This window comes from Ciconia boyciana, chromosome 3, assembly GCF_034638445.1.
Source record: "Ciconia boyciana chromosome 3, ASM3463844v1, whole genome shotgun sequence".
NCBI classification, from domain to species: domain Eukaryota; kingdom Metazoa; phylum Chordata; class Aves; order Ciconiiformes; family Ciconiidae; genus Ciconia; species Ciconia boyciana.
The window spans coordinates 12754953-12770984 of record NC_132936.1 but is presented as its reverse complement, the minus strand read 5'-3'; the positions used below and the strand labels follow the sequence as shown (position 1 = coordinate 12770984).

The 16032-nt window shown below is 42.0% G+C and overlaps 1 protein-coding gene across 1 annotated transcript; it reads right to left on the bottom strand.

The window, feature by feature from the left end:
- Positions 1 to 1889: 1889 nt before the first annotated feature.
- On the bottom strand, positions 1890 to 15211 carry LOC140649023 (uncharacterized). The gene is made up of 21 exons (XM_072855621.1): positions 15189 to 15211; positions 14895 to 14947; positions 12734 to 12826; positions 11278 to 11405; positions 10460 to 10603; positions 9708 to 9791; positions 8979 to 9146; positions 8814 to 8910; positions 8494 to 8717; positions 7509 to 7662; positions 7225 to 7433; positions 7021 to 7138; positions 6648 to 6853; positions 6080 to 6197; positions 5211 to 5380; positions 4362 to 4435; positions 4157 to 4284; positions 3163 to 3352; positions 2587 to 2728; positions 2217 to 2313; positions 1890 to 1909 (listed from the first exon to the last, which is right to left on the bottom strand). Exons 1-21 carry the CDS (start codon positions 15209 to 15211, stop codon positions 1890 to 1892), a joined length of 2640 nt encoding a protein of 879 aa, XP_072711722.1.
- Positions 15212 to 16032: the final 821 nt, after the last annotated feature.

Sequence of the window (16032 nt, the reverse complement as noted above, 5' to 3'; positions counted from 1 at the left end):
AATTATGTTGTCCTCGAGTCTTGAAGAAAGGAATCAGTAACCCAGGAAGCCACAACTGAGGCTGAGTTAACAGTACTGAAATAGGCTGCCCAACCTCACACTTGGTTCTCACAGCAGTCCCCGATTGCTACATTTTTCCCCCCACACAGCTGTAAGAGGGTAGCCTGAGCCACCTCCTCCCCAAGACAGCCCACATGGTGCTGGCAGAGCATTGTCATGGCAGATGAAGATTGCCACTCACCTATCTGGAGAACACGCTGCATAACAGTCATTTCTTGGGAGACAACATGATGTAAGACACACAGGGAAGTCACCATACCACTTAAAACATCCATACTTGTGTTCTGTTAGGTGCAAAACCCTGGAAGCATATTATAGGTGTGTCCTTTGATTCTCAATAGATTGTGCCCACCGACTGAGAAATAGCTAGTACTTAACCCACTGGGTTAATGTGTAGGGGAAGACACTAAGCACAAAGTCACTGACCTGTCAAGTCTGCTATCAGGCTTATATGTTTTGCATTTTCCTTTTATTCCCATGCTGACATATTTACATCTCATTCCTCAGTATCACAGCCCCATGGCTTTACAGGAGTAACAGAATAAGACTCCTTTAGCATAGTAGCCTGCTCTGTCAGAAAACAGACTTGATGCATAGCTAGGGACTTGACATGTCCCTCATCATGAAGCCCACACAGATTTTTCCAGAAATGACAATAAGAGACATCTACTACAGATATGCTTAGCAGGCAGCTGGAAGACAGACAAGACTTACAAACATGAGGTTGTAATTATAGCACAAACTGTTTAGTGGGATCTCTGTACAGGTACTGCAGCAATAGAGCTACAATCTTTTAGACACCATGCTTTTTCACAAAGTGCAAATAGATTCACAAAATAGTTTCTTGCTCAAGTTAGCCTTCACAGAAATTCCCTGCAGTATAATTCTATGTTATATGAAGTTAAAAAGCAGACACCCATTATTGTATCTTTAGCCCTAGGGGATAATGGTTCATGCTAAGCAATAGCTTTCCTTAGAACAGGAAAATACAATATTTAATCTGAACTGTTTTCACATCACTGTTCAGATGCAAAGAAGAAAGAAAGAGATTTTCCTCCTATTAAAAAAAAAAGAAAAAAGACAGGATAATCTGACAGGAGCTCCTAAGCATCATGTTCTCTAGTAAGGAAGAATCCTGAACACTTTGTGGATAGAGTCCATGTATTAGCATTATTACTACTACCAGTCTTCACTAAGAGCTTTTTTTCATTTAGGCTGACAGCTTACTCAGCTAAGCAGCCACTAATGCTACCTGTGAGTGATTTCTCCCCCCAAGGAGGGAAGGCAACTTGACATTGCAGAGCCACAACACTTCTGCAAGATCCACAGTTTACAGCTTTTCTGTCAATAGCCACTACATCAAGTATGTTTGTCCCCATCTTGCCTCAAAAAACACTCTCATACTGACATTAAGCTCCCTGCAATCCTTTGTTCATACTGAAGCTTTAAAAAAGCTTGGTGATTTACAATTGACTTCACACCTGTTGCCACCTTCCTCCCCCTACCCCAGACCAGATGCTTCCAACTGCAAAGTGACTAGACACAAGTTTTGAACATGTTAGCTGAGCACACTAGGTCAGATGCAAGTTACACAAAAGACTAAGAGTTCAACGCTGTAGAGGAACACAAGAGCACAACACACTAATTTAACTGAAAGACAAAGATACATCTGTACTGGTTAACTGACCCTTTTCTCAGTAGACACCATCAATATATTTTCCCTGTAGATGCTTTTGAGATGTCCTTACTTGTAAGTCTGAGCAGGATGTGCTTGCTTAGGCCACCTAACTGCAACTTCATAAAACTAAATAGTTCTTGTTTAGTCTCCGTCAAAAGTCAGTGTATTCACCTACAGGGAGAAGAGACACACAGAAGTCTGTTATGTTACAACAGCAGTATGCTTGGTATTTCAGTAATGTAATTTAAGATTACACCAACCTCTGCTAGTCATTTTCCTTCGTAACAAGCACTGCTCCAGATGACACTTGCCCATGTGGAGGTGGTCCTGCACTATGGTCTAGTAAGACATTTCAGCTTTTAATTTTCTGTATGGCAATGTGCTAGGACTAGGAGTCTGTCATCACAGCTCCTGAGAACACGTGCCATATTGCTGAGCAAAGATTCAGGAGTGACTTGAGAAGTGCCTGTTTTCTTACCAAGTCTGTGTTTCCCAGGATTGCATCTCCTTGGACAAAGAAAGCCTGAAGTCTGTTGCATAGTGCTGCAGATCACCACACTGCAGTGGAAATACAGCTACAAGACAAAAATATTTATATTATGTGTAGGGAAATCTTATTTGGCAAACATCTGATATGTGTACTGACCCCAAAGGAGATGAACTGACCACTGCTAAGTGGCTAGTCTTTATTTACTACTCTTATAGTGTTATGCCTTCAAGGAGGTGGCTAATAGCTCCAGGTGGCACCTGGCCAGCTGAGATCTTACACAGCATTTGCTGCATAAACTGCTCCAGGATCACATATCAGGACTGACGACAGCACATGACAGACCACAGAGACATCTCACCTGCTCTTGTAACAGAGTTGTGCCTTGTACAAAGGTGAACATCCTCACTTCAAATCTCTTTAGGTGCTGAGGAAATTTTACTCTGAGACTATTGTTAACTTCATGGTAGACTGTTCTGTAGGAGTCTTTGCTGTTTTCGCACCTTTTTGGGAAAGTGAAAGACAATGTATTTAATTTAAACCTTAATCACTTCAACCAGATCTTTATACAAGTCAAGGAGACGGACTGTGGAGGAACTTCCCTCTCTCTGTTTTCCTCTGGCCATAGGGGTATGGCTAGAGCCTCCCCCATTCATGGTCCCTGCCTTTGGCCACAGTCAGGGTTGCTTCTTGTTATTTCTTTCCAGCTGGAAGCTGTTCGCTAGAAGCACTTCTGGCCACCCCCATGACCTGCTGCCACCAGAAGGCATAGCCACTGTGCTGACACCAACATGTGCTCCACAGCCTAGCAGCAATTGCACAGTCAGGACAAAACAATGCATCCGAGCTGATTTCTGTCCTCTTCCCCTTTCCTCCCAGCTAAAATAAGGGCCTTATGCTGAACAGTTACCAAACACAGGAGGGAAGCCCTCCTTACCCATTTATAAGGATAGGCCACTGTGGAAGGCTGTCCTGGCTTTGGGAGTTTGTAGCCCAACAGTCATCCAGATTTAGTTCCAGTCTTGCATCTTCAGGCTGGAGCAATTCAACTTCAAAATACAGTGCCTCCCTCAGGTATTTTACCACAGGATATTCCAATTCCTGATATGGGTCTGAATAGGATTCCCCTAGAAGATAGTATTGATGATAGAGTTTCCTTTTTGCAGAGTAAGTATTCATGAACTCTCTGCTTCACTCTTCTTTCCACCACATTTACTTGGGCACAGTAATGATAAAATCTGGGAGAGCATATGGATGTCAGCAAATGGGTATAGGATGGTAGAAAAATAAGAACTGGTAACAAAGATCTGAACTATATTCCTTGGCTCTGAGGACCCAGAAGAAAGCCATTTCTCCTTCTGCAAAAACCCATTGAAGTAAGATGCTCATTCAAAACTGTATCTAGAAAGACACTTAAAAATGATAAAAATGCATCAAGGCCACTCCAGTCAGGGTGAGTGTTTGGTTCAGGCTTCAGTTAGCCCTTTCTGCCAGTGTAGTTACCATTTTACAGTAGTATTACATGTAGCTTCCCTTCTCTGACACAGGTTATGATTATTTAGGTCCGTGCTAATTCTGCTTAGCAACACTTAGCGAGTTGATAGAGAAGAGAAGCTGATATCACACCCACTGCACAAAACTTTTAGCATGCCCAGACCAAGCAGGAAAACCACACTTGTGTCAGTGATGACACAACTGTCTGATCCAATATAGATACTTGACCATTTGTACTGCATTCTGGAATGGAAAACCTCTGTTAGAGGCCTTAAAGAGGTTCCACTCCATCACTGGAAATATTCAGAAGTCATGTGGACATGGTCTGGGGCACCTTGCTCTAGATGGCCCTGCTTGAGCAGGGGGGTTGGACAAGATGACCTTCAGAGGTCCCTTCCCACCTCAATCATTCTGTGAAGTCTAATCATAAATGTTACCTTTGAAAAGCTTCAATGAAAGAGCAAGAGAGCCAAACCCTGGCTTAATACTGGGTGGTGGGTTCTTCTTAGATTCATATCGGACATCAACAGTCTGCTTGATTGCATATGAACATACAAATTTCAGTCTGAGGGAAGAGGTTTAACATTAGATTTTAGACACCAAAATACCTTGGACAACCTTCTTCTAGGGAGTGACACTTACTGGTATACTGGTGTATCACTGCCAGGTCTGAAATAGAGTACACCATTTTCATATGTCATAGTTGTGCTATTGAACTGAAAGATACACATCATTACAAACAGGACAGTTACATTAGAGTTTACTTTAGTTTTGACACAATATCCACATCCCTTCACTTGACTGGCAGATTGCCCTGAGCACAGCATGCTTAGGAATGGCCAGAAATTACTGGCCAACAGCCCTATGCCTACGAACTAAAGCTGACTAGAGCTGACAGCTATGCCATAGTCAAGAAGCAGCAGTATTAGCTAACAGTACCTTGAACATGACCTAACACCCCGGAAAGGAGTGCGCTGGGCCTAAGAGATGAGTTGTTTCTGTTGACAAAATCAGTGTCTAGCATAAGATGCAACACTTGAAGTAAGCTGCTTTTGTGGTGACCTGAATTTGAGCATGATCTGATCCTGTTATTTTGTTTCTTTTCTATTTATGCATTACACAGGTGGCAGGAACAGGACCGACTTTAGTCTTGGGCCAGGTAGCCATTAGCAATACCTAACCAGCTTTTGCAAGGCATATGAGTATATATGAGCAATGTAAACTCACATTCAAGTCCATTACTAAACAATTCAGAGTTATCAAACTGAAGGCTAGTTTCAGAAACCATCTCTGACCTTGAAAACTGTTTTTACCAAATAAGAACTTCTGCCCAACTGAATTTAGTATCTGCAGAAAAGGAGTATAGATATACTACTTATCAAAAAGTCAGCTGTGATTTTCCTGCAGCTTCTGCTCAACTCTGAACCTCTGCCAGTTTTTGTAATAACCCTACCCCAATGCAGAGTAAACTTCACATGACTAAGCCCTTACCTTTCTACTTGTTCCACAAGTGTTCACATTGAACTTGAAGGTTGCAGTCTTCTCTGTCAGTAGACTGGGTTTGCACTGTCTGTCCCTCAAGACAAGCAGGCTGGTGTCCAGGTCTGCAATTCCTGCCAATTTCACTGCAGTGATAACCACAGTGCCATTGGGCAGGCACTCTGAAAGAGAAAATACCATTTTCCATACAAATCAGGACTTGAGCTCCTTTATTCTGTAGCCTAGCACAACAAAGAGGTTCTGCATGGATTTGCATAGCATGTATTTTGGCAGCTCATCAGGATTAAGTTTTGAGCAAGACTCTCTTCAGTACTAACACTTGATTTCCTTCAAGCTAAGTGCAAGTAGAATGTGCACTACATGGGTGAAGTCTCTGATTTCACTCACCTTTTTCCTCCCAGGAGGTCTCACCCCTCCCAAAGGGATTTTTCTAGCCAAGATATTCAATCCAGGTAAATAGCTTTGGAATTACTAATTTATAAGCTGACCTTCCCCACCACCCCTCCCCATCCCCTCCAAAAAAAGCCACCCCAACAAACCACAACCCAAACAAAAAACCAACCCACCCAAAACAAAAACCCCAAACCAACCCCAAAACCCCTTTAAGAGCTTCATGCTTTAGGAGGTGTGAGGGGAAGTACAATTTCCCACCTCCTTCCCCCTCTCCTGTACTAGACAGGATAGTCACTCCAACCTGTAATTTGACTTGCTTTGTAGCGTATTACTTTCTACGAAATCTGACAGGCAGATAGGGTATCACACAAGTATAAACTCTGGAAACATTTCAGACTGCATGGGCTTGTGTGACTTAGTTATACAACTCAAAGAGCATTAATAGCTAATCCCCAACGTGTTATTACGTATTAGGTCTGAAGGTGAAAATCTGCAGGAAATTGAGAAGTCCCTCCTGTTAGCCAAGGTGATGCCATCCTTCAAGGTTAAGTGGAGTGAAGCCTTTATTCCAGAGGTATGAAAGTCCTAGATATGACAATCACAGGTTAAACAAGAGAATAAAGACACACTGTTTAACTAAATTATATAAAACCTAAAGAGAGCAGGTTGTCAAAAGCCAAAGGTAATAGTGCTTGATCAGAGATTTTTTTTTTTAATTTAGAAGCCAACACAATGAGCCTTTCCAGTCATTGTGCAATAGAGTGCAATACAAACTCCATTAATGGCAATTGTACATGCAAAGATAGCTCATCCTTAAAGTGCTTGCAGAACATTTTTTTTTCTTGACTACTTCTGTCAATATTAACCAAGGGAAATTAAGGTGTTCTTCCAAGGGCAGAAAATAGGCTTCAAAGGATTAATGGAGGACTATCTCAAAGGGAAGTTTTATTTTATGACCTTCAAGGACATAGTGTATCATGTTCATATCTCACAGCTAAAGCATGCCTTTTAATTGCTACATGCTGACATCCTTACCTCGTAGTTCACATGGGAAGAAAGGAAAGGGACAGAGATTGCCAAGTGAGTGCCATTGTCCCTCAGGCTGTAATTGTACTTCTGCGCAGCCTCCGGGGTCAGGTGCCAGTCTGAGATGAAGGGTAGCCAGTTTTGGTCCACATTCCCACGGGTGATAATGAGATGAAGGTTCCTCCCATCACAAAATCCTCTTGCTCTGGGCAGTACTGTAATACAGTCAAGAGTCAGCCAGCATGCTACATGTCAGAGTTTTATAGGGCTATTTAGGACTGACAGTATCCCCAGCTGAAGTAAGCCCAGTTAACAGCTGAGTTCACAGCCAGGTTAGTCACAGCCAGGTTGGGACAGTTTTGCTCAAGTTCCACTAGTTTACCTGCATCTTTAACAGTGGACACTGTTATGACTGGGACAGCGAAGGTCTCACTTGTTGGATGGGTTATGAATGCAAGTGTGACATTCATGGTGTACGCTCTCATGTCTGGTCTCAGGTACTAGGAAAATCATATTTAGAAATAAAAATCACGAAGTGATATCTTCATTTCTATACCATGGTATGCTGCAGTGTCTTAGTACACACCTCTTTCTTAATGCTTGGTGCATCAAATGGAACTTGTATTACGTAGGCTTTGCTTCCATTAGCATATCTGATCTCATATGTTAGATATCCATGCTGAACAGCTTCAGGTACAGCAACAGTTGCCCCCTCAATGGTTAAGTTCACAAGTTCCACATCTGGGAGGAACATTCCCACTGTCACATTGATTAGCCTCACACTCAGATTTGAGTCTGAAAAGGAACACAATAACATTAAGCTCTTACCAGTACCAAAGCCTTCCGAAAATTCCATGTTAGGCTACTTACTGTTGGTTATAGCAAGTTCTATTTGTTCAAAAGGTGTTTCTATTTCCTTGATGATAGTGTGTTTGGTTAGTCCCCATTTGTTATCTTCCCACTGATGTTCCAAGAACAGGTTGATGGTGTATTTTGCCCCATGCTGTCCACTGCTCACAGAAGTCTAGAATTTCAAATGAACACCCTTCAGTATAACATGATTTTACATTAAAGTTGTATTGTAGCATCTCAAGGTCCGGCTAGAGCTACAGCTCCAAACAATTGTCCTTCTCAGCTCTGTGGCCCTGCTTTTATACTGGAAAAGCAATCTGGAAAAACACACCACCTGTGAGGAATCACAAACTCTTAAGTGGCACTTGCTGTATCACAATTATGGGCTCTATTTTTGCCTAAGAGTTTAGATTATCTCAGAAGACTTTCTTTTGAAACTTGGGAATGGGGGACAATTTTCAAAGCAGCAGGGGACTACTTCACCAGTGAAAGGGCTCCTCCTGCAACTTCCTTTGAAGTTCAGTTGTTACAACATTTGCCCAGGATTCAGTTCACTCCAGGGAACTAGATTTAAATGTATAATTTCAGCCCATCCCAATATCCTACAGTCTGGTAGACAAATGGGTTGTTCCCATTCTCTTAAATGGTTTGTGTAAAATACAACAGAACCCACGCATGCTTTACAGTCCAGTTAGGACTGTCTCCAGGGAGTATGACTTCAGGACTAAAAGGCAAAAACTCTGTATTAACCTGAGGAAGGAGACAAATCAATAGTTCTGTATAGGATTCTGTCCATCTGTGCTTGTAAGAAAAGAAATTCTTTACAAAGTGGTGCTTACAAGAGCTATCTTTGGTCAAGGCTTTTGGGATTTTTAATAATCCTTTCTTCACCTTTGCCCCCATCCTTCATCTGAAAGGAACAGGATGAAGAATTATTCCTTTCCAGGGGAAAAAAAATCCAAACCAGAAGTCTGTTGCCTGCCACCTAACCTAAGTCACTAACCTTGTAATAGCCACCTTCTGCACCTATTGGTATCTTCATTGTAATTGCATTTAAGTCATTTGATAACACATATTTCCTGGAAGCCATTTCTTTGGCAGAGAGTTTGTGTAGATCCACACCAGCTTCAACAAGCACATCCTTAAAGCTAGTTGCTCCAGCAGAGAGCGGTTGAATATATTTTGGAACAGTCCAGATGATTGTTTTGTTAGTGTAGTCCACACCATCTTAGGAAGAAGATATGAAAGCTGTCAGCTCATTACTCTAGTGGTGAGTCAGTTTCTATACATTTAAGCATCGGAGTATGGGACCACTTTTCTCACCTACAGGACACGCCACAGCAGTATCCACCACCAGAATCATCCATCGCTGTTTGTAAAATGTACTTGATCTCACTGCAGAAAAGGTAATTCCCTGAGCCTGCAGGAAGAGATCTGGTTAGACCTACACATCCTGGCAGCTTGCTGGGCCAGAATGAGCATACCAACCTCTACCAGCTGAATTTGCACGGCAGTGTATGGTATCCGCAGCAGAACTCTGGTGTCTGTGGTGTTGAGTCCATAGCCTGCACTCCAAGCATCGCTCACAAGCAGAGCCTTTTTTTCTTCTGGCTGATGAAACACTATTTGCCATATTGAGGCTTCTCCTGCTTTTGCCTACCCAGAGAAATTAATCAGCAGTTTAAACATTCTGTTCAAAAGTAACTTCTTATTTACTGCATTGAATGATTTATTGTATTGAACTGCCCAGCAGTTTTGTTGCCTTATTCTAAATACTGCTAGTGTGATACTGCTCCAGCTTTCCCCTGCTCAGCCTCTCACATACAGAAAACTTTCCATATTAAGAGCATTGGAGATTAACTGTACTGCTGCATTGCAAATATAGGGTCCAAGAAGAAAAAAGCCTACCCACAGTTCACTCCTGGGCCATGAGGTCTTAGAGACAGTCCATGTTGCATAGTCTCTTGCCTGGGGAGGACTTGATTTCTAGGCTCTTTGAGAAATCAGTTTCCATTTTTTCCTTGGAGACATGGCCTGCAGCTGTCTGTATTTCTGACATATAAAATCTCTATGCTAAAACCACTTTGTACAGACATTCTACCCTTCCTACTTAAGTGCTTTTTGAAAGGACGTTTTATACCATGCAGACATAGAATAGAAGGATGTTGTGCCAGAAGTAGCACTAGCTTTTACTAGGAAGAAAACCTGTAGTTTTACCTCTGGAAAGGCAAGAGTCCAGTCCTCAGGTTCATCTTGAATGAAGTCTTTTACAGTCTGTGGAACCTCCCTCCTGACAGAAACCTGAGGAGAAAAAGCCTCTGTAAGGGGTTTGCTGGTGGCACTTGTTTACTGTAAGTCTTCTTCAATACTTTCAGAACAGTACAGGATTGAGAAGGGAGACTAGCATTTCCTAAAGGCAGGTTCCCACCCCATTCAAGTGAAAAAAAGGCATAAGATGCCATCGTGCATGGTGCATTATCTGTAGTCCACTTGATTTCAGGTTCATTTTTAGCATATCTTCCCTTTTCTACTTCCAGTTAAAGCCCATATCCTCTTCAAACCAGATTCTTCCCCCCCCTCTCTCCCCCTACCCCCCTTCTCCCCAGCAAATTCAGTAGGGAAAATTCCTTCAGAAAGTATACATTTCTGTTATCTCAGATAAGATTTTTTTGAGGCAACATTCAGTGAGTTCAAGCCATTAGCTCAACCTTCTGAATACTATTTCACAACTTTATTGGCTATTAATTTAATTGGCTAGTAGGCTATATAAACCTAATATAAATATATCACTACACTCAAGATGCATGCTGTGCATTCACTAGTGAGCTGTTCATGGTGGGGCATTCAAATTTTGTTTCCAATACACATTCCTAGCATCTAAAAAGAGAGCTTCCAAAGAGAGCATCTTGGAGCATTTACCTTTTTACCTTTATTTTAAGTACCTTCCTATTTGTACTTCCAGTACTTACCTCCATGTAGTTACTTTCACATAGTAACTCTCTCGGACTCCATGGGTCATAATGGCAACTTGCACTTTTCAGATGAGTTGCAGCATTTTTCATATCAGGAGTATGCGATGTTTTGATTTGTATAGTTACTGTGAACACATCTTTCTGCATGGACACAGGGAACGCTTGCTTGTTAGACCACTTTTTCCTAGTTAGACACTACCTACCCTTGTGAATTAAAAGTAACTTACAAAATCCACTCACCAGCCTCTGCACAGAAGAGCAACCCCATACTGAAGCATTATTGTTTTTTACTTGGTTAACTACATAGACTATATGCCTATAGGCATATAACTACATAGCAACATAAATACTTTGAGGAGCAACTTCAACCTTTCACAGAGCCCCAGAGCTGGACAAAAAAATGCTCCCTAAAAATATAGCTGATCTTGTGTTTCATGGCATAGTAGCAGTAAGCAAGCAACACAAGCAGCTAAAGCTTTTGAGCTTTTACCCTAACGTGTCTCAGACTAAATACTAGAGCAGAGTGCAACACAGCTGCCAGACAGAATTGTCTGTTCTTATCCAAGAGAAAACAGTTGCCCTTCAAGGGCATATGTGATATGCTTCTTCATGTGTTCATCTGTAGGCCATTCAAATGTCAATACCATGGAATATTCTCAGACCTTTGGATACATTGGAGGAGAATTAAACCATTTTCTGCTGATAGATGTTCAAGATATTATGACAGCTCAATTAATACCTAACAATAATTTGGTAATCTTTTGCATAAGGGTTGTATATAATAGCACTAGTCAAAGTGCCTATGGTAGACTTACCTCTAAGTGAGAATGGCAGCTTAGTGCAGAAGCACGAAACTCAATGTTACTCCAATTGCTGTAAGTTACTGTATAGCCACACTGTGATGCCATGGCCTCGTCTAGCTCCCAGGCTATGCCAGATTGATCTATGGGCAGTTAATGAAGAGCAGTATTAATGAGTATAATTCCTGCTCTGCAAACTCCTTCAGCAACCTGCTCTTGTCCCAGGGTCCAGCTGCATGCCCTGGGCTCAGGCACAAAACAGAATTGCAAAGTGGTGAAAAAGAGCTGTAACAGAGTCTATAGAAAGTAAGAAAGGTAGAATTACAGACAGACTGGGACAAGGAACACTAGCAGCTTGAGGACTGAAGATGAAAAAAACCTCCAACATGTAAAGATATTAAATCCTTAAGGGGCAAAAACCCCAGTAAGCACAGAACAGTCAGTTAGGTCATCAGTGTCAAAGCTGTCAGGATTGGGAAGTGATGACAGCCTAGCAACATCAGGAGTCTGATCTGTGGCTGGTACAGGCCCATGTTTCTCTCTGATGCCTGCTTGGCCAGAGTCTCTTCAAGGGTCTAACCAGGATGATGAGCACACTAAAGCTTAGCTTGGATTTTTCAAGGCTACAAAACTGTCTTTGGGGGCTTTTTTTCCTTCTAAATTTGTCTTTCAAAAATAATTGCTTTATACTTTCAAGCTGAAAATATCCCAGTTGCAGAATGTCTTTATGTATGGATGAAGACACCTGAACAAAGAACATACGTTAAGTGAGTTTTTACACAAGTTTAACATTCTAGACAGATGGATATTATGTTATGGACTATGTCTGGTTAGACAGCTAACTAGCATGGAGAACTAGTTCAAGGCTGAATTTACATTATATGCATATAATCTTACACCTGATGATGTATAGCCCAAAAGTTATTTCACTCTGCCCTTCCAGGGCAATCTGTGGTGCTTTTCACTCAAATGCACCACTTGGTGATTACTAAGTCTATAGCCAGAGGGCCCAGCTAATTTTTCTTAACTTCATTAAGAATTTATACACCTCCATCAGGTCCCTTAGCTGTGAGCAAAGAAAGTGGAGAGCCACTAGTGCAAAGTCAGTAGTGTAGTGCCAGCTTCAGCTAGTGAATTTTCAGAATAGTCTGTGCTCTTACTGGGGAAGATTTTTACCAGGAGGGAAATCCACCAGCATTAACATGCCTAGAAACTACCATGTGCATTTTAGTTTGAGTCCAAAGACAGCCATGATTAGACTTGATAATGCTCAGTTATCACTCAGCAAGGCTATAGAATAGCTTATACAGAAATAAAGGTAGCATTTGGCTGTTACTTACAATGAGGTGCCACCTACTAAGCTCCATGATCTTAGTATAATCCAGGGAATTCTAGTATAGGAGGACCTCAGAGAATTTTAAACATTTCACCACGTGTAATTTCCTCTCCAAGTTCTTCTATATCAACTTACCAACAACAGAAAAAGATAAGTATTTGTCCTCAAAGTATTCTGCACTCAGTGTTATACGCAAAAGGTTCCCCAAGCACTCCGAACTCATGGGTCCTGTGTTGAACATATTGAAAGGCTAGTAAGTAGGAGATTAAAAGTAACATACAAACAGAAATTTGTTACTTCCCAGACTGCTTTATAAAGTCAGCGTTGCAACAGTCATTCTAGCACATCTGGCCATGAGGTGTTAGAGGGTTTTTTTAAACCAGCAATATTTCTAGGAGAAAAGCCAGCTCTAAAATTAGTATTCCAATAGTAACTGTCTTCTGGTCAGCTGGCAATGCTACCTGCAGCAGCCAGTCATGGAAATAGGATTTTGGAACAGGGGCAAGAAAGTACCAAATTGGCTGCCCCAATCTGAACAATTTAAATGGAACAAAACAGAAGAAGAAAGTTAAGAAAGTCCCCCCACCCTCCTGAAAGAGAGAAAAAATGCTAGAAAACCCAAAACCCCAACCAACCAAAAAACCCCCCCAAACACACACACCTACTCACAAGAGGAGCCACAAGCCAACTCGGGATGGGGAGAAGCTTCATCAGCTACCCATCAGCCTACCCTGTTCACCTGCCTAAGTACCAGTACCAGGAGCCAGTTGGCTCATGCTGGGAAAGGACCGTACAGGAGCAAAGGGGATGGCTTGAGAAGCTCAAATCCCAAGCTATCACCACAGCATAAACCAGGCTATGGCTGCCAAACTTCTTAAACACAGGAAGCAGGTACAAAGTATTCTAAATGTAGGACTAGAGACCAGAGAAGACTTTTCATTTGACATACATGTCTAATAAATTGGGATTTGTTGTTTCAAACAGAAGTTTCTATGGCATAGTGAGCTAATGCCAACTAAACCTTTTATAGTAACAGTGCATTTCAAGGGCTGAGATGATCCTTTTTCCTAGAGAGTTCAGCACTCTACCCTGTTGTGGTTTAAGCCTAGTCAGCAACTAAGCACCACACAGCCGCTCGCTCACCCTCCCCACCAGGCCCCAGGGGGATGGGGGAGAAAATTGGAAAAAACATAAAACCCATTGGTTGAGACAAAGACAGTTTAATAGGACAGCAGAGGAATACATAATAATAATAGAATGTACAAGAGTTATGCACAATGTAATTGCTCACCACCCACTGACTGATGCCTAGCCTGTTCCCAAGCAGCAATTGCTGCTCCCTGGCCAACTCCCCCCAGTTTATATACTGAGCATGATGCCATATGGTATGGAATAGCCCTTTGGCCAGTTGGGGTCAGCTGTCCTGGCTGTGCCCCCTCCCAGCTTCTTGTGCACCTGGCAGAGCATGGGAAGCTGAAAAGTCCTTGACTAGTGTAAACATTGCTTAGCAACAACTAAAACATCAGTGTGTTATCAACATTATTCTCATCCTAAATCCAAGACACAGCACTCTACCAGCTACTAGAAAGAAAGTTAACTCTACCCCAGCCAAAGCCAGGACATACCCTTAGGTTAAACAGTGACGCGACTCCCATGTCAGAGCTGGTCATACTAGGAAACATCAGACATGCTGGCAAACATGACCTTATTCTGCCTGTATTCCAAGCTACCAACTTGATTCAGGGCAGAAGCTATATAATTGCTCTAAGCTGGATAAAACCTCCTCCAGTATCTTTTTACCATGTTTATACAGCACCTGCAGTGAGTAGGGCAGACAGCCCTAGAACCAGCTCTCTGTATCTGCTGTTCCAGGACCAGCTCTGTTTCGTAAGGAAGAAGTTAAAGCAGACAGCAGTTTTGGTTAAGAAAACTGTTTCTTCTCAGGCAAAGCACTGATATATTTATAATATTTAAAAGACCTTACATATTGTATGGTCAATAACAATAACTAGGCAGAAGAAAACAAGAACAACAATAAAGTCCCTATCAATTCATCAGTGGTTCTTACCAGAGTGAGAAAAGGTAGAAACATTTGCTTATTATCATAGTACATAAACCTAAAGAGTGGCTGTGAGTAGTTACTAATAAACATCTCTCTTTGGGTTTTTTCAGAAAACCATGCAAGCATGGCTGCCACAAGAGCTTCAGACGCTTCTGAAACACACAGACAGACATGGATATCACCTGTGAAAAAGCCTAGAAATTGTTACGTGAAAGCAGTTTACAGCAGCATTACCTGATCTCTCTTGGGTCCATATTTCAGAGATTAATATCCCTATTAGTAATAACCTGTAAGAGAAGACAGGCATTAGCAGCAGCTTCAGCTGTGACAATAGCTTGCTAACAAATTTCTGTGCTCAGAAAGTTCCAGTCTGGATATTAAACTATTCTTAAGTTTAGAGTTACAGGTCTAGACTTGGAAATTGCAAAATGGGATTTCCTTGGTCACCACTAGAAAGTTAGGGAAGGTAAATCAGAGAAACAAATATATTTGATGCCTATTTATGTTTAGCAGCCATGAAGCTCTCACCTCTGCACCAGATGCAGCTCCATTGTGCATTTGCTCAGCCTCTACCTATGGTGCTTTTTCCTTTATAGTCACACACAAACAAAAATCTCCTTCATCAGCTTTCTATAGAAACCAAAGCCTTTCTGACTTCTCCAGAGTCTTGGGTTAAATAGAAAGGCTGCCACCTTTATACTGATGAAACTCATTTTCAGCTGTTTACCCTCTTAACTACAGGCCTATAATTCATGTCACCTGTTCATTTGCTTTATTGATTAAATCTGCTCCTACCTAGGTGCCTAGGTCCCCCCATTTTGATGGTTGCCAGCTCCCAGCTAGTGGGTTGTCAGGGGGCGGTAGGCTAACTGGTGCTGTTCTGGTAAAGCATGTGGCAATTCATGGTTTCAGAATTACTTCTCTTCACCCTGTCTCCTCTGTGGAGGATTTTGCATAGCCTTCCCTTTAAGGGAAGTGGTCAAATCTTTAAGGTAAGTGGTCAAAACTAACAGTAAAAGGGAACCCAGCTGGAGACTGTTGGGTGTCACAAACTAAATGAAGAATTTTCTCACCAGGTGACCTGTGGGACACCTAGACCAGAAATCATCCTCAATTTTGGGGAAAATTAACCCCAAAACTGTGGAGAAGTGGATCTGACCACAAACAGATTGGAGGAAAGGACCCTCCTTTCTCTGCTGAAGACAGAGAAGTTATACCTGTGGTCCTGGGTCCAGATCAGTGACCGTTTCCCACTGTCATCAACCTGGGTGCACTCTAGTCACTGTAGGTGATGTTCCTAGGGCTTCTGATGGTCAGAAGGTGGCCAGGTCACAGTGTGCAAAGGGATTGCTGTGGTATCTGTTCACATTTT

Coding starts and splice junctions, on each gene's coding strand:
- LOC140649023 (XM_072855621.1), bottom strand. CDS start 15,211: ATGGAGCTGCATCTGGTGCAGAG. Junction 7,139..7,224: donor CACCAAGCATTAAGAAAGAG/GTGTGTACTAAG, acceptor TGATTTTCCTAG/TACCTGAGACCAGACATGAG. Junction 4,285..4,361: donor AGTGATACACCAGTATACCA/GTAAGTGTCACT, acceptor CTCTTCCCTCAG/ACTGAAATTTGTATGTTCAT.